The sequence below is a fragment of the Antennarius striatus genome, chromosome 22 (genome assembly GCF_040054535.1).
Source record: "Antennarius striatus isolate MH-2024 chromosome 22, ASM4005453v1, whole genome shotgun sequence".
In the NCBI taxonomy this organism is placed as follows: domain Eukaryota; kingdom Metazoa; phylum Chordata; class Actinopteri; order Lophiiformes; family Antennariidae; genus Antennarius; species Antennarius striatus.
The window spans coordinates 3711903-3732632 of NC_090797.1; the positions used below are offsets into that span (position 1 = coordinate 3711903).

The 20730-nt window shown below is 42.1% G+C and overlaps 3 protein-coding genes across 4 annotated transcripts; 2 read left to right on the forward strand and 1 right to left on the reverse strand.

Annotated features, from left to right (window-relative positions):
- Window positions 1–1744: 1744 nt before the first annotated feature.
- Window positions 1745–7622, reverse strand: lmod2b (leiomodin 2 (cardiac) b). The gene is made up of 6 exons (XM_068307417.1): window positions 7026–7622; window positions 6333–6773; window positions 5713–5973; window positions 5399–5605; window positions 4544–4978; window positions 1745–2142 (listed from the first exon to the last, which is right to left on the reverse strand). The coding sequence occupies exons 1-6, from the start codon at window positions 7299–7301 to the stop codon at window positions 2116–2118; spliced, it is 1647 nt and encodes a 548-aa protein (XP_068163518.1). The 5' UTR covers window positions 7302–7622; the 3' UTR covers window positions 1745–2115.
- A 2184-nt stretch (window positions 7623–9806) lies between these two features.
- On the forward strand, window positions 9807–14863 carry LOC137589446 (kit ligand-like). Its single transcript, XM_068307221.1, has 7 exons — window positions 9807–9943; window positions 11146–11253; window positions 11361–11417; window positions 11504–11662; window positions 11748–11907; window positions 12284–12384; window positions 13398–14863. Exons 1-7 carry the CDS (start codon window positions 9932–9934, stop codon window positions 13557–13559), a joined length of 759 nt encoding a protein of 252 aa, XP_068163322.1. The 5' UTR covers window positions 9807–9931; the 3' UTR covers window positions 13560–14863.
- Window positions 14864–15559: 696 nt separating this feature from the next.
- si:dkey-14d8.1 (zinc finger protein 629) lies at window positions 15560–20180 on the forward strand. Of its 2 annotated transcripts, XM_068307027.1 has the most exons (7): window positions 15560–15790; window positions 16571–16770; window positions 16874–16966; window positions 17119–17211; window positions 17311–17421; window positions 17601–17721; window positions 17812–20180. In XM_068307027.1, the coding sequence occupies exons 1-7, from the start codon at window positions 15766–15768 to the stop codon at window positions 19530–19532; spliced, it is 2364 nt and encodes a 787-aa protein (XP_068163128.1). In that variant the 5' UTR covers window positions 15560–15765; the 3' UTR covers window positions 19533–20180. The 2 variants fall into 2 exon arrangements, with proteins under 2 accessions (XP_068163128.1, XP_068163129.1); XM_068307028.1 differs by lacking the exon at window positions 17311–17421.
- The last annotated feature ends 550 nt before the right edge of the window (window positions 20181–20730 follow it).

Below are 20730 nucleotides of genomic sequence, written 5' to 3' on the forward strand. Positions count from 1 at the left end.
GAAATTTAAATTTAAGGAATTTTGTAGCCTAAAATTAGCCGTTGAATACTTTTATTATCAGCAACACTGCATGTATACACTGGAAAGGAATGCAAAGGTCAGATGGTATGAATGTTACAGCGGTGATGCATGAGTGTCCTGCAGCTCTGTGCTCAATGAATGTGTGCTAACTTACAAACTTAACAGGTTTCTTGGCACATAAGGACCTCCGTCTTTCCTGAAGCTAATGCTAAATTAAAAATGAGGACTTACTGATTTGAGTCCTGAGTGCAGGGCCCCCATTTTCACACAGGAAGTGACTGCATAGATGGAAGGACATAACCCCCCCCCAACCCCCCCACAGACTCCTATTCACAGCCACGACAAAGTGCTGCACTCGAGGAGAGGAGGTTTTAGTCTCGGGACACTTATCCATGGGAATGCATTGTGCACACTCAGCTGCGGTTAGTCCAGCATAGAAGTTTGATTTAAATACAGTTTAAGGTCGGATTTTCCTTAACAAATTTTTTTTAATATAAGTGATTACACAATCTTGTACTCATATGCATGTATCATCCTACACTTGCATGCAAATACGCAAACTCCACACAGAGTTAAGGCCCCACATCTGGATTCAAACCTCAGGTCAGAGGTCAAACGGTGGGATGCACTTTGTAAAACTGTCATGATGCAGTTGGTGGTTTCCTCTGTTGTTGTTACCCATGAGGCCCTAAATCTGTGGTCTCTAAACAGCTGCATTGTAGATTTAGCAATCGAAGGCACTTTTCCAACACACACTAGCAAAAGCAGGACCAGGATTAGGAAGATGAATACTAATAGCTCACATCTCTCAGCCTCCTGTTTTCACGCTCTCTCTAAGTGCCCCCCCTCCCTCTCGGTCATGTCAGCGTGTCTGTCTTAACAAAGCATCCTCTTCTGTCAATTAACCAAACCCTTCTTTTCTTGGACCCAGCTCATGGAGTCCCACTAGTAAATGAAAAAAATAGAACTTTAATTCATCAAGGAACCACAAGCTAAATTAGAACCTCCAAAACTTTTGAATGGGACAAGTACAAAAATCCTCCTTGTTTCACTTCCATTGAGGAGGATTTCACAGCGGGCCAACCTGTGTTCCGAGGTTAGAGAGATCTGCAACGGCTGCTTGAGGAAGACATTGATATACTTTGAAGAACAGATGCCGTAGCAACACAAATGGATTACTAATCTGTGTTTTCTGCAAGAAATCATAAAATGTTGTCCTAAAATGTTGATTTTGAAGAAATTCAGGTTGGATCCCAAACCCAGAAAGTGTTCCAGGTACAGATCCAGATTCTGGATGATGTTTTGTCTTTCTTTTTGGAACGTATCTTAGAAATTCAGAACAGCCCATTCAAAATAAAAAAGCCTGGGCATGGATAATTCATTATTTTACATCATTCAGAACTGTCCTATATTAAACTTTAAAGTTGACGTACTGTATGTGATATCTCCTCTGTATCAGGTGGCGATTATTTCCTTTGTCTTGCATTGTTCATTGTTCAAATGATGTCTAATAGGCATCACAAGACACCCACTCCAGTCACTGCACTGACTGGAGTGGGTGTCCTGTGAGTCCGAGTGCAGGGAATAAGCATCAGCTGCACTTGACCAGCAGGCTGACTCATACAACAGCGGCGGTGTGTGAATCCTATTCTGCTAGACAAACCTTTAACCCGTTTCTTTCATCCAAGAAAAACAGTTTACATACAGTCTCTGACGAGCAGCATTGTAAACATCAAATGGCTATATTTAGAAATCAACACCAACAACAAATCATATTTACAACTTTACAAGAAAACAGTGAATTAGAAAACTTCAGTACAGTCAACTCAAAATTAAAATACAAACATTGTTTTCATTTTTTTGCTTTAAAAACTTGAGCAGTAGTAAAACGTAAAGCTAATATCGCAGTGCAAATTTCCAGTATGTTTTCATTTTCGTGAGGAATTCAGTTTTTCCCTCCTCAGGACTCATGCACATGTTTCCACCTTGTCATTTTCATTTTTCTTGGTCATTCCATTGCGGTGACGATGCAGACTCCCCCTGTTTCCACATCAACAAAGATACCTTTTTTTTTCTTTCTTTTTTTAAATTGTATTATCGGAGATAATGTGGGAGGTCAACCTGGAAAACACATAATGCTGCGTCAGTTCTCCATGCAAGTTGGGAAAAAAATTTTCAGAGCATTTTAGGAATTTTTAAGAAATCTTGCGAGCAAAGATGGGAATGAATGAAATGGACAGAAGTCTTATTCATGACTGAGAAACATCAAAGTTAGTATTTATGACTGAGAGGCTTGGACAGATACAAGAATGCAGCTTTCAAGCCACGCTTTCCGTCAAATGAATTCTCTTCATTATCAGAAGTAACGCCAATTTATCCTGCGACAGAAAACTGTTTAATTACAACTTTTACTTGATGCAAAATTTTTATGTTGCAATATTAGTCAAGTTAAAGTTGACTACTTTAACTTAACTACCAAAAAAATAATATTTAGGAATATTGTCAAGAAATAATATTCCTAAATAATATTTAGAAATATTTTTTCTCGACACAATTTAGATTAGAAAATCAGATACGCTGTTATGTATGATTTACACCGTACATGACACCACTGATAGCAACCCTTAGCTTGGCTTAAAATCAGGACTGGAAACAGGGAGCAGCCAACAAACGTTTGTCTCTGTGGTTATAATCCGTCTTTGTTAAAGGTTTTGATATCTACATGTAGAGCTTCAGAGGTTCTGGTCGTTGTATTTTGTTACCTTTGGCTGTTTCACCCCAGTGTCTAACCTGTATTTTAAGCACAAGACGTATAATAATGATCTCTACAGCAAAGAATTGAAGGTGTTTTTTTTTTAATATCTATTAAGCTTGTACTTAATGTCTCAAAGTAACCTCTTTTTATTTTAGAATTAGAAAAAAAATAGCTAACATGCTAATTACAGGCAGCGCCTCTCAATAAAAATGTCCAACTCAGATGTTGGATTTGCAGACACTCTGAAGAGTCAACAGAGGAATCGTGATTTTTATATGACATTCAGATAAATTCAAACTCATTCTGACTGTTCGTCTTTGGTATACTTGCTAACCCTGACTCTGGATGTGTGTCCTAAACGGCCTGAGCAGATGAAGTGTTAGTGCACTTTTGTTGTCGATTGTGTGTTGTTGGTGCGTGTTGTGGTAATGCGTCATATCTGCCTTTATCGCAGCTCAACTGAACAGTTTCTATTAATACCTGCACTAAGTGGCTGGAATCTCACAGCTAGGAGACCTATTCCTCCGAGGGCAGAGCCAATTTTCCACTCGAACAATGTAATGAGCTGTGCTCGAGCTTCAGCCAAGGTAACACTTCATAACAACAACACGAAAAAAGTTCAGATGTTCAATACTGTTATGAAAATGTAAATGTTGTGGTTTGTTGTGTTTACCCATCCTTAGTTTTTGCCTCATCTTCCTCTTTAAGTGAAGACATTATCATCCCGGGACGGTGATGTTCTTACCATTGTTGAGTTGTTGGTTTGTAGGTTTGGCTAGAGGGATTACACATAACCGATTTCCCAAAAAAGATTCCTCATTTTTACACATTTACCCAAGTTTCCCAAGGTCATAATCCATAAATTGCAATTTGATATGATGTGATTGTGAGTCGTGCGTTGCAACTCCAGATAATTATGTGTATTTGTAGGAGGTGACCTTTCCTAAGATGCTGTACCATAACAAATAAATCAGGAAACACGCCACGACCGCCAATGATGATGGGGTTGTGAGTGAGACTCCTCGAGCTTTAGAAATATAAATCTAGAAGGTTTTGAGCTACTTTAAGATTCTGATGTGTGTTTAGATTTGTTTTATGTAAAAATGTGATTGTAAAAAGTTCTGATGACAGTATGATTAGCACCTAGCTGCCAAAAAATATACCAAAACTAAAGAAAGCTGCTTCAGTTTTGACCTTATATAACTTCTGATCACAAAACCATTGAGGCTCAAGCTACAGCTAGCCCTCTACCAATATGTCATATTATATATCCATTGATCATTACATCCGTTTTCTTGCATTGCACTTAAATTGCACTTGTTGGCTGCATGTTGGCTTTTTTAGCATGACTTTCTCTCTGACTGTAAAAGCGTTGTGATCATACCACAGCACTGGATGGGGGGGTAAGCTGCCCTATATCCTGCCCACCATGGTGGTGTAGAGATGGAACATAGAATGACGGCCATGGAGATGAGTCAGACGCCACAGATTCTGTGTCACCGTTGTCTAAATTTAACTCCCGACTGTTGGGTTTGTCTGCAGAGAAGCTGCGGGTTTGAACTAAGTGGTTGGTAGAAGTGTTTATGTAGGAAGAGTTCTAATTTTTTTTTTTTTGGCCCCTTTGACTCAATGCATTTGTAGCCCGGTGCTGTATTAGCAGTGATAACACTTCCTACATGATTGGAAATGAAAAACATCCAATTATACATCACATATTTATACAAGATATTAAAACATCCCTGTTGTTGCACAAATTCCTCCACTCACCCGTTTCAACCCACTGATGCTGCTGCTGCGGATGGATTCCATCAACTGGTCGTGGGCTGACCTCACCGGCGTGGACGGCCTGCTGCCCTCCTCCCCTCTCCTCTCCATCGACACGGGCCTCAGCGCGTTCTTCAGCTCCTTCAGGATGGTGGTGGTCTCATCTTTGCCCGACGCCTTCATCTTCTCCTTCTTGGCCTTTTTACCTTTAGCTGCCTTCTTGCTGCCGACCTCATGCTTCTTGATGACCTCCGCGATCACCCTGGTGGGCTTCTTCTCCCGCCGAGGAGGAGGTGGCGGGGGAGGAGGTGGCGGAGGAGGAGGTGGTGGAGGGGGAGGAGGAGGCGGAGCAGGAGGAGTCTGCTTTTTAGGGATTTTAGGTGAGGACCAAGGAGAGGCTCTGGGGGAGCTGTAGGGTGATGAGCGAGGAGTTCCTTTCTAGAGATGAAGAGAAACGAGGAATTCCTTCAAAATGGTATTTTAAGCAGCTAAAATTTAAGCATGTTAAATAAAATACTCATTAAACACTTAAAGGTTGAGTGGGGTCTATTAAATGGTGTCCATTAGAGGGTAAGGAAATTATGTTTTAATTTTTAATTCATGTGTAGCATTGAATAATGAATAGGCTGTAAGCTGATTTTAAACAATTTAAAAAGATCTTTTTTTCTGCAAGAAATGAGATTCAGAATGAATTGTCATAATTTGCATATCATTAGCATATCGCTTGTTAGCAAAAAAACTTGACCCTGTTCATTTTAGACATGGGGGCTTCAAAAAAAGTAACAGAGCACAACAGAAAATCATCATCAGGCCAGAGCAATTAAAAATATATCGTTTCGTATTTATTTTAAGAATTACCAGCGCAGTGGTTCTGGGGTTAACAGCTCCCTCCGGCGCCCCCTGCTGCTGCTGTCTCTGCTCCTGTAGTCGTTTCTGCCTCTGCCGGTCCTGGTTCCTGGTGAGGATCCCCGTCATGCTCATCCTGGGGCCGGGCAAGTTGAACTGGTAGCCCAGCTTGATCAAGGTATAGTTTTCCCGAAGTATCTTCACCATTTCCATCTCTACCTGTGGGTTAGAGGCAGAGAATAGAAACTTTTAACCAAGCTGGGGGTTTTCTTTAGTGAAGATTTATTTGATGGAGATAAATTTGGTAGTGTAAGAGGAGAACAAACCTGTCCGCCACACATGTGTCTCTGGTTGTGGAACCGAAGCTCCGTCAGGGTGTTGTTTCCTGGAAGTGCTTGGACCAGGGCCATCACGCCTTTCCCAGTCACATAGTTGGACTCTATATTCAGGCTGACGATGGACGAGTTCTCCCTCAGCATCTTAGCGATGGCCAGAGCCGAGGGGTCATCGGCTCGGGTGTTTGCAAGGCTAAAGACACGCACGTGTGTGTTGGACCTCAGCGCTTCAGCAAATCGGATGAGGGTTTCCTATGAAAAAGTTAGATGTTTAGATTTTTCCAGAACATGGAGAACTTGTCAGCATCCATAACACACCAGTATTCTTCATGTTGGCACAGGTGATGTAAAGGGATGTGTGAGGAATCTGTGGTATTCAGCTACACAACGGCTTTGTGTTAAACATGGAACCATCTTTTTATAACCATGCCTGGTTCTAAAAATAAAACAAGCAAAAGTTACTCAACAGTGACGGACAGGATGCTGGAAGCTAATCCCCGCCTATCGCTGATGAAGCCAGTCAAAACACTGGAACACTTTGATTGGTCGGTTTAATTGTGTTGCTTTTTTTTTTTGTACCGATCATGTCAATCTTTCGTCCCCGTTTGTACCTGTGAGATATCGTCAATGTTGTTGAGGTTGACCTCTGTGAGTTCGGGGTCGTCGCTAAGGACTCGTTGCAGAGCTTCGTCGACAACTGTCGGGTTTCCAGTTGCGTTCGGGTCAACAGGTGGAGGGGGTGGAGTCAGCCTCATAGGCTCCACCCTCTGCGGCTTCAGCAGCATCGGCGCATCGGCCTGTGACGAGGACTCCCCCGAATCCTTTGAGGGTTCGACTTTTAATTTATTATCTCGTTCCTCCACCTCTTCCTCTTCATCTTCCTCTTCCTCTGTCACAGCTTCCTCCTCTTCCTCAATCTCCTCCTCTTCTTCATCGTCCTCTTCCTCATCTTCTTCATCTGTTTGCTCCCTTTCTTTCTCGTTTTCAACATCTTTCTCATCCTCTGCGCCGCTGTCTCCGGTCACACACTCCTCATCTTCCTCTTCTTTATCCTGTATTTTTAGAAATTGATTAATTTTTGGAAATGGGTGAATTTAAAGTTAACAAACACACATTTGAGACAAGTATGACTGAACGATCAGCTTATTATCACTGTTATAATCATTTGGTTCATCAAATCACTTCTTACTTGAAGTTTTCAAGTAATCCATCATGAGTTCTACCTGATGACACTAGAAACAAGCTAACTTTACTTCTGGCACTTAAAAACAGCCAAATAAATCTTACTGAATGTCTACACTGACCGCTTTGGAGCTTCCTCCACTTATCTCGTCCTCCAGCAGTCGACGGGTCTCATTTTCCCAATACTTCATGAGCGAGTCCCTGCTAAATGTCCCCGTTGGGGACTTGTCGGTCTGGTCTCTCTGTCGGAGTCCTATGGGTACGTTGGCATCGGGATCGATGTCAGCCAGCTCCTTTTCCAACTCAGCCAGCTCTTCAGGGCTGAGGGAAGCCAAAAGCTCGTCCTCGTCGACATCTTCGTACTTACTAAGCTCTCGACGGTACCCAAAGAAGCTCATGGCCAAAGCCTGATCAGTTCAGACAAGTCAGTTGTTGCTTGTTTGTCGATTCGATCGCCGACCCAAAGCGAAATAGTTCTGTGTGGATAGAGGTTCCAACTGAAGACAGGGTCCGCGTCGATGCTGCTGGAGACCCACTGACATAACCTCTCACAAACCAGATGAGGAGATGCTTTCCAGGGGAAGCCGGTTGGACATGCTGGTCCCAGTCAAAAAGGTGCGTCTGGTTAGAACCCACACCAGTCTGAACCAGATCTATCCTGGCCTTGTGTGTGTGTCCGTTGGTGTCCTCCCCACTTAAATCTCCCCAGCTGCTGTTCAGGCCTTAAGAGAGGGATCAGAGGGGAACGTACCAAAATGTGGGGCCCATGATGCAGCGTCTTTTTTGGGAGGCACCGCTCTGAGAGACAGATCCACAAAAAGCATGTGAGCTCAGATACTCCAGCCTGTCAGCGTAGCGGTCTGTCACCACAGCCTGAGTGTCTTTGTTCGCAGCCAAAACATACCAACGGAACAGAACAAGACCGGTAAACAGAGATAATGTATCTCCCAGTGAACAGCACGGCTAGCTGCGTGTTGGTCAGCAGAGGCATTAACACTCCATCCGTTGTTATTAATAGTTGATATGGACAATTAATAAACTGGGAGAGATACTTAGACATAACTTAGATCTGATACGGTGGTGATTGTTTTATTTTTCTGCTCTATTCCCTGACCCAACACCAGATATCTTTATAACTGCGGAAAAAAAACACTATTCATGCTTTTTAGCAACAAATAGCCTCATAAGACACAAAATTACTACTCATGCTGAATCATGAGTGAATCATTGCAATATTTAATTATTTTGTGGAGAATAAAATTTCGCTTTTTGAGTTCAGCTTCCTCGACTGCAAGTCACGTAATGGAATGCACCCCCAATGTTTGTTATGACTGGAATGTTTTTGCAGAGAAAAATATTTTTTTAAAAACCTTTGGAGTCATGTTATAGAAATGAATCATAGCTGATGGAGGGGTTTCAGCGGAAGGGAATGACGGATAGAAACAGATCAAAACAAACGCTAAAGAAGAAGAAGAAGAAAGCTGGACTTGGTGATAAATGGTCTTTGTGATTTGAGCTGCAATGTTATTCAGCGACAGATCTGATCAACAGAAGGCTCTTTGTCGGAACGACTGGACTGCTGAGCTATGAGGTGCAGAAAAGACTTTTCTCCATTTTTGTGGTTGATGAGTTCGGATGATGTGCATTAGGCTTTGCTCCGTCCTGCAGAATATCAACACTGTCCAGGTTTCCTGATCCAGCTGCATCTCACAGGTCTGTGTGTCCATTGTCGGACAAGGTGCTCACATCACCACCTAGTGGAGGAGAAGGAGATTACAACAATATCCTTTTCCTCTCCAAGCAAAATACCAGAGGTTCACAGCATCTGATTTTATCACCTTATTTTATTCAGGATTTTACTTTCCTACAGTGACAGACAGCAATTTATTTCAGATCGGTCTGAAACTTTTCTACATGCAACTACATTGTAGTTGCATGAATCTGTCACGCCCTCAGGCGACCCTGCTTTGTAGCCAGTGTGGTTTCCTTTTTGTGTTATACGTATATCCAACTTCATTCAAACTGAAATATACTGAAAATTATTGTTGCTATCATTACCTTTAGACACTACAGTATGTGCATCCCAAACAGAAGTTCTCAACCAGTAATAATAGTAATAATAATAATAAAATACATCTTTTTATTTCTGAATCTTCTCCTTATTCTGATATGAATGCAATAACTAATAGTCTGTACATTCAATAATCTTAAACACCATGATTTCAAAGTATTTCAGTAAAAAATGTATAACCCTAAGAAGCTCTGACCCAACAGCAGGATCTATGGGAAGCAAATGCGTGGTGAAAAGAGGGAATCCAGAGGGGATGAGGATGAGCAAAAGAGGCAGAGGGGAGTCTGGGAGGAGCTGAGCTAGTGGTGATTGCAGGAAGGTGAGTTCCAAGTATGTTATGGGGGTCCAACGCAGGAGCAAAGGGCAGCAGGAGAAAGCTGCAGACAGGAATTGGTTGCAGAAAGTCGAGTTTATCTGGTTGTGACCCGAAGCCTGGCATTCATCTCAATGGAGATTGTAGCTGGAGATCACCTGATGGGCCCAGCACACCTGATTCCACTCCTGCAATGAAACAGCAAGGAGCTTTCTGAATCGAAAAGAGTGGAAAGCAAACAGAGGGCACGACACCAACAGTTAACAAGTCCCCATCATCATCTTATTTCCACTTTCTAAACAACAGCTTGAGGAACAACCTTGGTAATATTCTGAGCAAAACATTAGAGAACAAGCGCCCACTTTCTCTTGATGCACAAACTGATACGTGGGAGTTTATGGAAAAAAAAAGTCTCCAGCAGCGTCAGTGTGTGTGTGACACGGTGACTCAGTCTGTAGGCGGCCTCTCCGCCACCACGTCAAAAGACCTCCACCAGCCTGTCTGGAGTGGAAGCAGACTGCCCCGTCCTCAAGTTTCACTCCACGCATGGACATCACTCACAGACGCACAATGAGCTGCGCCTTTCTGCAGAAAACCCATCGTTTCATGCACTGGATTTAAGGAACTGCAGATTTTTGCTCCATATGAGGAAGAAAGTAAGTTGAAGAATTTAAATTAAGGCTTTTTAAATTGTATGTTGTAGAGCGTTTGGGTAAATTTACTGATGTTTATCTCTCACTTGTGTTTAGGCAGGAGATTTACAAGTAGAGTAAGAATTTTTTATTTTTTTTTAGACTCTTTTTTTTCACCACAGTGAAATACAACTGATGGCACAGGGTTGCTAAGATTTCTCTGTAATTTGTAGCACTGAATGCAAGCTACTTAATATTTCAAGATCATGAATTTTCAAATTGTGTAAAATTCCTTCAGTGTTTAAACTGGAAATAAAGTTTTTTTTAAAAAAACACTGACAATGAATGAATGCATTATTTTATATTATTAGCATTGTTGTATTAATATGTGAATAGTTCTGCATTGACTGCTCTCTTCACTGCAATCCTTTTGAAAGGGGAAATACTTCCTGTATTTTATTTTTGCATGTGTATAAATCCTTCTGAAGCCTTTTCTTCCTGTCGGACCGGTGGCCCTGGACTCTGTCCATTAGTCATCTGTGAGCTCGTGCATTTAGAATCATTACACCTCAAAGTATCGACGAGTCGCTGCAGCTGTCACAAACACTTTGACAGCATTCACCACCAGCATGTTTCATCTGAATCACCAACTAAAGTAGAAATTTGGGGTGTTTCAATCTGCTGCTCCCATAATTGTTCACATCAAACATAAATGAAATTAATCAGATTTGGAGCATCAGATTTACTTGTTATAAGTTATAAAGAAAGATACAAAATACTCTGTTTTTAGTTAAATCAAACTTTATCTAGCGGATCGAAAATGTTTAATGAAGCCGATGTGAATTCAGATTTTGTACAGTAAATTTTTGAACAGTATATTTTTAAAGTGTATTTTCTAATTTATCACTATATGCTATAAATATATACACGACCGTTATATATTCAACATATCTATATAAGAAATGTGCATATATATATATGCATGTAGATAGAAAAATAGATGTAGATATATATACAGTTATATAGATACAGATAGATATGAGTGGATGGAACCCATGAGCAAGGCATTATGGGTGAAGTGTATTTTCTAAAATGGGCCTTCCTGAGCTAAAAAGCAGTTAAACGTTCAGATTATAACTTTTTGCTGTTTCTGTCATAAACTTTACTATATCTTGTACCTGTTGTCATGTAAATATACTACATGTCATTTCTGCTCTTTTCCTCAGATCTTGAAATCAATTTGTGTCCTCTTGAGTCTGTTCACAAGTTTGAATCTCTGCTGCGGAAAATTTACGACTCCCATAACTGACGATGTGAGCAAGCTGTCATTATTGGTGAGGATATTGAGCAGCTACAGGATCGATACGTATCATATTCATATCTGTTTGTATTTTTGTCTCGTATTGACATTGTGTAAATGATGTCATTATTCTCATTACAGAAGCAGAACATCCCCTCCGATTATGAGATTCCTGTTAGTTACATTCCCAAGGAAGAGGTACGTATGGAAAGAAAAAAAGAGGGAGAGGGAATATTGGGAAATACAGATTTGGTGGGGGAAGTTGATTTAGTCAAATCTTCCAGGCTGGTACGTGTTGGGTGGTGTTAAACATCTTTCCTTTGGAACAAAGCCTTGGGAAGCTGGCCAACAAATTTGGTGCCATCTCCTCCAATAAAGAACATATAATTGTCTTCATCGCCATGGTGAAGAGTTTACGCTTCACCTTTAACCACGACGAAGTGGTAAGCAATCAGAAAATGTCCAGTTTTCCTTGAAGCAATGTAATATTTCTACAGTTTGTGATGTCTTTGTGTCTGATCCTTGCAGGAAGCAATGATGCAAGTCTTCCAATGCCATTATCGGGAGAGTAGATTAGTGTCTGATCTGTACTTTGATTACATCAGAGATATCTTACAAGCTGCCACTCCGGGAGAATCTGACTTCTCATGCAAGCTGGAACCGTGCGTTAACTCACCGCAAACACCAGGTACATCATTCATTTGCATTTTGAATTTTTAATGGATGCCTGAAAGAAACAGCCGAGTAGACTATTAGTGGGCAGATATTGATCTGGGATCAAGGACATACAACTGGGACTGGAATCTAATTTGTGAACATGAGCACACAGCTAATACAGGTAATTACATGGATTATATGATCAAACACGGCATTAGAGAAAGCCAAGTCAACCTGACATTTCAATGAAGTCTGTGTTTTTGTATCTATGTTACACTTGAATCCCCTCAGAATTCCCTCTACTTGTTCAGTAAATGGTAATCCTGAGGTATCGGTCTACACGCTATCAAATTTCTGAAGTGTAACCATAGTCAGAGCAATTTTCCAATAATACTTCCTTCTTCCAGGAGGTCATGAGGAGGGTCATGAACACAACTGGTCAAATAGAACTCCTTTGCTGGTCGCTCTAATCCCCTTCAGTGCCTGCCTTGTCATCATCGTCTGGCTGGTACGTGGGTCACGTCAGCATCAGTCAACCTATGTGAAACAGGAAACACAGAACCACACAATGTTTATTACTTATAGCATGAAACTGAACCAGATGAATATGCATCTACATGACAGTTAACTCTGATGAAGGTCTTTGTATTTTGCCTGCTAGCAATGTAGCATGGTTAACTTAAAGTAATTCATCACAACATCACAAATTAAGAAAAAAAAATCCTGCACTGTCTTTGTAATACCAAATATCTGCAAGATTAATGACATATTAGCCTCACTTGTGTTACGTGTTAAATGCATTATCCAATAGCACACCATCTATCACTGAAAAGCATTACCAGATGCTTTATTGGTAGTTAAAGTTGTTTGATTTTAGAGTCATTTTTATATACAGTGCGTCTTCGTTCTTTGCGGTTAATGTGTTCCAGGAACCACACGCGATTAAGGAATCCGCGATCGAGCGATGAACTATTTATCTTATTATTTAAGGTAATTTTAAACATTTATGAACCCTCCCCAAACTGATATTAAACCACCTTCTATCTGTATTACCTTTTCCCACACTTTTATTGACTGTTTAAAGTACTTTTGTGTCTCACGTAAGTCCGAAACTCACGGAACGGAGCGCACTTCCAGATGCCATCAGCCAATAAAATGCGCGTACGGTATCATGTGACTGCTTACCAACACTCCGCAATGAGGTGAAGTCGCGACTGTTGATGCACCAGGGCGCACTGTATTTATTTATTTTTATTTATTACAGTGTGTTAGTCTATTATGACATCATAACATGTCTTCATTTTCATGAGCACTTCCAGGAAGGAAGGAAGTCCTTGCAAAGTTAACTACCCATCAAATATTCAGTACTTCAGTGCTCCCTTAATGCCTAATTCTCATGGTGCCTCCTTGAGAGATTCATCATCATCTGTCATTTGTTCATCCCACAAAATAAGATGGAAATAAATGCTTTTCCAGGATGCGACTTCTATTTTATAGATTTCTTTTTTTTTTTATTTCTAGCTGAAGTCTGGGAGGTGTTTGTCCGTCTGCAATACTGTAAATGATGAACTGGAACCATCTGACGTGATCCCAAGTGTGTCTCTGGCCGTCCCGCTTCAAACACTCACCGAAGATGACGCACAGCCAGCGGGGGAGGCCGTCCCTGAACACGAAAGTGGATGATTCATGACTAAAAGGAAAAGGGAAATCTGAACAGAAACACAACAACTCACTGTCCAGGTTGTGGAGCTTGCTGGATAAATGGGTGTGATCATTCATCTGCGTGCATTAACCTGAACTGTGAAATGAAAATCGCTAAATTCTCCAGAGACTTCTACAACTTAAGTATCCAAAGATGTTGCTTGGGACCAATGGGGGAGAAAAAATCCAGCTATCTATCAAAATAGCTGGAGGAGTACCTTTTTATTGTCTGTTCTAGGCCAATGTTTAGAAGCATTTGGCTTTGACCTTCTGTCAGCAGATGACAAATTGTTTTTTTCTCATTCCACTCAGAACTGAAGATTAAAATCTAATCTATCCTAGTTTGGAAGAAACCATCTCAATCTGTTGTGGGACGCCTGTCAGGAAAGCATTGGTGATGTCTTGACATCACCGATCCAGTCGGCAGGTCAACACACCGAATCTCAACCTGTCTCTTTATGCTGACTTTTACTGAAATGCATCAGGGGTACAATGCAAAGAAGTTTGTGCACTCAGTGAAATAACTGAATGCATGAGAAGTAAAAGGGCAATTAAAGAATCTTTTGAGGAGTGCAGTTCATTGTTGACGCTGTTCGGATCTGCCACATCGGATTACCAGCCTACTAGTTGCAAACAGCACGCCAAACAGTTCAACAAGCGTCCTACTTTGTGTATCAAAGATCTGACCAGATGGCAGATAGCTATCGCCAGAGGCACTTTGAATCCATTCATTGTATTTCAAAGCTGTTGCCCAGTGATCTATAGCCGCTGCTCGGCCCCAGTGAGTGTGTTGGAGCATTTACTGCCTTATTCACCGAGTCAATCATGAGAACATGACTCCTCGAGTGTGAGCACTCTTGTACTGTATGTGTCAGAGAGAAGGAAAGAGAGAGACACCACAAACAGGACGAGGGAAAGTGAGGGAGATAGGGATAGATAGATGGACGGACGGATGAGCTCAGTGAGAAACATAAGGAGGGCTTGTTCTTGTCACAAAAGAACTGGCCGTAGGCTGGAGGAAATACCAGTTACAAACACGACTGATGTCGGCAGATCCCTATGAATCAACAGGCTAAGAATCTTTCCAGACCACAGGGTTTGAAGCCTCATCCACACAGGATTGTTAGTAATTCAATAACAGTTTCTATATTCTAATGGAGTACTACTACTTATACATGCAGTATTGTTGTTTTCTGGTGATGAATTTGTATAATTTTGATATGATAATCTGTATTTGTACTGTATGTGAAATTTTAAGTTATTTTATTAAATAAACCATTCACTAAAGGTAATAAACGTTTTGTACCATTTGAATTATGCAAATGAGAAAATAGAGCCATTCAAGTTTGTATGAAGGAGTGAAAAATCACTGCAATAACTATACCATCATTTTCTAAAGCAGACTACAGAACAGCGAGTGCTATCAATGGATTCCAGGAACTGTTATGCTATATATAACACTTTATATCATAGTAAATCTGAACAATGGACTTCGTAGAAAACCTGTCTGGATCTAGAAAACCTGGCTCGGAGCGATTAAAATAACACCTGGATAGGGTGATAGTCAGTATGTCATTAATTTGGCAGTGGGTAGATCTGAGTAAAGCAATCATGAACCCCTTTCTGATGTAATAATACAGGATTTTGTTTATTACAGCCTGTCTTTCCGAATGATCAGGGTAGAATAGCAATGGCTTTAGTGTATGCTACGTATACTCCATACTTAGTCTAGTATGTCTTTAGGCATTTAATGTTTAGTTAATGTTTTAGTTTGAAGCAAATTTACATAAACACACACATGAACACAAACACACACAAATAAAAAGTCAAAAATACACTGTACTTGAAATTTTTAAGTTGTAATATTAGTGATAATAAATTTGTAATAAATTCATAATCATATTTCACATGTTGGACACTCATGTTGCTCCTCGTGGTTTTCGCTCCTCCCCAACAATTTCAAATAACGGTGCTCTTATTTCTAACAAACATCCGGCGGAAGTAGACGGACTTTTGTTTTGGAAAGCCGCTACCCAGCGGTCGCCATTATTCTTCCTGGCTTGACACGCGGTATTAAGACAATTTAACACTTTTAAACATTATATTACGGGTTAAGGCGCTGCTTTGGCAGCATATCTGTGCAGCCGATTGATTTTCTTATGAATGAGCGGAAAATCTTCAGTCCGGAATGGAGAAACGAAGCGATACCGCAGGTAAGCTAACATTAGCGGGCTAATAGTAGCTGCCGCCGAGGATGACTGTCAAACATGGAGAAGCGCTGTAAGCCCATCTATTTACAACCAAGCGACTTCTCGCATTTAAATTTACACCAGAATGCATAGAAGAAAGTTTTATTTATTATATTGAAGATATTTTGTGCTTAGCTAGCCAACTAGCCCGGGTAGCCAGACGGCTCGGGTGTAAAATAGCTGCATATCCTTCCCCATTAAATGTGCGTCTGCAGCGCGTCGTTCCGCGAACAGCGTGACGATTGCGGTAATTCAACGCACTGCCCCCGCAAAAACTTCATGTTTGAGTCTCATGCGTTTTGCGATTGGCGCTCAATCTCTTAACGGCTTCACACGCAAACGCGCACACGCTCGTCCCTGTAGGGGGTTTATCTGAGCGTGTCGTCAGCGCTGCAGCGCCCCCCCACAACAGCTTCTGGGTACACCTGCACAATCTATCGATACATTACTATTAAATGCACGTATTGATCATAGATAGGAAGGAACACAGAAACAGGTGCTGTTCTTGGGAGTGACTTATATATGTATTTTTAAAAAATATATTATTATGTGTGGACAGGCAAAAAAAAATGACTCTTGGAACTCAGACATTTGAAACCTGGAGAATAGCGGGTGAGAGGGTTTCCTCAGGAAATCCTGATTCCAAAAGGATAATCAATCTTCCTTCTTCAAACACAAAACATGCTTCCAGATTTTCACACTTGCTAATCTTCTCTAATTTTCTTTTTTTTTTTTTGAGCGCAGGTGGTCTCCCGCTGGCCTCCCTTCGCTTGATGGCCTCTCCCCTACAACTGACGTATTCGTACATATGGCAGGTCATCCGACAGCGGAATGTGAAGATGTATGGGAAGGTGGAGGAGTTTGTCACCTTGGTAACGCAGACTGCTCCTGAGCTCATGAGTTTCAAGCAGACTGCCCAGCTCGTCTTGGGCTTGAGAGCCAGGGTGAGAGTTTCTCATCTACAGTGTGTGTATGTTTTCATATGACGTTTGTTCTCGACTTGGGTTATAGCTTGTGTTATGACTGTTTTCTTTCTTCTAAATATAGATTATTTTGGATTTGCTTCACAAAGATGGCCCACCAGATTCTAGGGCTATACAAATCCTCATAAATAAGTTGAAGGTCTCAACGTCTACAGTGGTAAGAACGGGAAAATTGTCTGAGAATCATACTGTATATACTGTATAAAAGTTATACTTCATTTTAAATGTTGCTTGTGTTCAGTTTTACTCAACATTGTCGAACCTCGATGTGAAAACGAACCTTTAGTTACAGTATTCCTCGTGTTACAGAAAGACACTGAGGTGGAGAAATCACAAACAAACTTTATGGTGCTGGTCCAGAATCTGCTGAAAAATCCTGCTGAGAGAAAACGCTTCTTCCAGGTAAAAGTTAGACTGTCATCACAAAGGCCATTTTTCATTTACTAGATACTTTTTGCCTTTGCCCCAACGCGGTTAAACTCATACATATTCTGTCTGCAGGAAGTATTCCCTGTTCAGTATGGCACAAAGTTTGACACGGCTCTGCAGGCTCTGACTGCAGGTCTGGTGTGCAAGCTGGAGCAACTGCTTCCTGTTCCAAATCTCTCCCAGGTCATTACATTTTAATATTTACCTGTGTTGAGGTGAGCTACTGGTTGCAGACAGGAAGGACTTCTTATCTGAATGATCCTGATCCATTTACTTTAAAAAAAAAAAAAAGCTTGATTTTTCACCACTCGGCGCGTTAAATGTTACTGCAAATTTACGGATTATTTTCTTTATACCTCTAGCTTGGCACCATGATCTCAACAGAGCCCATACTGGAGGAATGTGGGGGCTTGATCCCTGACTCAAAGGACCTGAAGATCCTCCTCCGACACCAGCAAGCCAAGGGAGTGCTTGGTGTCAAAGGTACACTCGTATGAATGAACCCGAGATTAAACAGAGGGCTATTGAATGAATCAAAAATGAATCTATTCAAAGTGTTTTTCGTTTCTTTAGCGACCATCTCATCCTCTGTGGGCGACTGTGTGCTCTCGTCGCTCGCCTTTCGCCCCAAACCAGTAGAACCACCAGCGCCACCACCTCCACCTCCACCCCCACCTCCACCCCCAAAATCCCCACCACCACCAACACCAACACCAGCACCAGCAAAGCAATTAGAGGCCACTGTCAATGAAACAACCCCAGCTGCCCACAGTGACACAGAAGACTTGGGAATATTGTCAGACGACTCTGACAGCCAAGTGGGCGTGGCGACCAGACCGCAGAGAAAAGGTCAATACGGTCAAAAAACAGCTGAGGAAGGCGTTTCAACGACAACTCAGGTGGATAAAAATGTGGTGCAAGAGAAGAACTGTGCAAGCGAACAATCTGATGATACTCCACAAAACAAAGAAGGTGAGGGAGCACCTGCCGCTCCAGAGAAACCAGAGGAGCTGCCCTTGAAATCAGTCCCCCTGAAGGTCGTTCCAATTCCGATCAAAACGGCTTCCGCCATGCAGAATTCGGGCGGCGCAGCCCCAAAGGACGGGCAGAAGACTCAGCGAGTGACATTGCATCAATGGGTGTCACAGATCGCCACCAACTCGCTCTCACTGCCAGCTTTACCGCCGCTCCCTCCAGCCAGGTTGAGCTCGGCGGACGACATGAAGCCGAGCATAAGAAAAAAGAAGCAGATCCGACCGCCGGCCGACAGATTCACTTGCACCGTGTGCGATAAGAGCTTCCCGTATCAGTCCAAGCTGCTGGACCACGAGCGCATTCACACCGGAGAGAAACCGTTCATTTGCACGGCGTGCAATAAAAGCTTCAGAACGCAAGCTTTCCTCAACAACCACCTGAAGACCCACAGCACGGTGCGCCCGTACGCCTGCGGGCAGTGCGGCAAGTGTTTCACCAAACTGCAGACCCTGACAAAGCACATACTGGCCCACAGTGGCCAGAAGCCCTTTTACTGCAGCATCTGCAACAAAGGCTTCACGCAGTCGACCTACTTCAAGCGGCACATGGAGTGCCACACCAGCCAGATGACGTTCCCCTGTAAGCACTGCAGCAAAAGCTTCCCGACGGCTTTCAAGCTGTCCAACCACGAGCGTTGGCACACCAGAGATCGCCCTCATATGTGCGAGCGTTGCGGGAAGAGGTTCCTCGTGCCCAGCTTGCTGAAGCGCCACATGGGCTACCACATCGGCGATCGTCAGTACCTCTGCTCCCAATGCGGCAAGACCTTCGTCTATCTATCCGACCTGAAGAGGCACCAGCAAGACCACGTGCCCAAAGCGAAGATACCCTGTCCCGTTTGCCAAAAGAAGTTCTCCAGCAAGTACTGCCTGAGGGTCCACCTGAGGATCCACACCAGAGAGAGACCCTACAGGTGCTCCATATGTGAAAAGAGCTTCACTCAGGTGGGGAACCTGAAGGTACACATCAGGTTGCACACCAACGAGCGGCCGTTCAGCTGCGACGTGTGCGGAAAGACCTACAAGTTGGCGTCGCACCTGAACGTCCACAAAAGGACTCACACGTGCAAGAAGCCCTGGACGTGCGACACGTGCGGGAAAGGGTTCTCCGTGCCCGGCCTCCTGAAGAAGCACGAGCAGCTGCACACAAGGGATGCCAACCCAGACTTCGCCGCCAAACGGAGGCACAGGGGAAAGCACAAGAAGCATTCACTCAAGAGGAAGTACGACGAGGAAGAGGAGGGCAGCGACGATTATTAAGGGACTTGTTTTATTAGAAATAAAGATGCTGTTTCCCGATAACGGAGAATAAATCAGCAAATGAGTAGACGGCTGCTGCATTATCATGTACTTTTCAACATTTTTTTTCTACTTACCTTTATTTTGTAGTGGGGATAATGTCACCTTGGTTGTTCGAGGGGTTTTTTTTGCGATATTTTAGCACTAGATTTATAATTTGATATCATGGAACCAATATATTAAGGGGTATTATTCCAATGCATGTGACTGTAAATACCTTCTGCTGAATCATACAACATAGCATCACTCTTTGTAACTGTATCCTTGTGGAAAGTAATTCAATTACTACCATTCTTTTTTTTTTTTGTAATCCTAACCCGTAGACATTAATCTGCGTTTGTTTTAGAGTTGAAGTAGACAATTCTTTTACTTTCACTTTTAAAAACAGTAGATGTGTTGTCGCCGCAACAGTGTTCACTAAAGAAAAGAGAGCTTCGAGATATTTTAGCGTGAGCGTTTTGAACTTTATAAAATAGCGTGAAAAGGTTCTGATTTACTTTCCCGTGACTCATCCCGTTGTGAGCAGCCGTGTATGAAAGCCATTACATCATGAAGCTGTTCTCAGTAATTCTTGTTTTGGATGTTTTGCAATAAAGTGAGTATACGTTTCAAAGGACTGTTGCGCTACTCTCTTGTTTCTTTTTGCTTGGTCTTGGTTGAAGTACAAAAAAAGAAAATTTAGATCGGCTTTTGGGAAATTTCTGACAATTTTCAAGAAAATCCAAGTATTTTATGCAAAATTGGCAGAAATGGTTGGAATAAAATCCCAATTATTCAATATTCAACTTTTACTAGATATTCCTTGAGTGCTCTGCTTTCTAACCTCACTGATACCACTGATCAAAGTCGTCTGTACATTTGTCATACCCTAATTTCTGCAAGGTACAAGCTCCACTTCTGTCCTTCTAATTGACGGAAGTTGGGGTTGCCGGACCGCGTGAGGCCCAACGCAAACCCTTTTAAGTTCAAGCAACCTTCCTCTTTTAACCTCTTAGGGACCGCTGAGGACGACCTCATCAATTTCCGCTCCACTTCGCCCGGCCCAACGATGTTCTCCCCTCAAATGCTTTGTGCTTTATTACCCCACTTAACAGTTCTTGGATCTTTTTTGACCCCTCCTTTATTATCCCCATAGGACTCCATATTGCTACCTCATGTT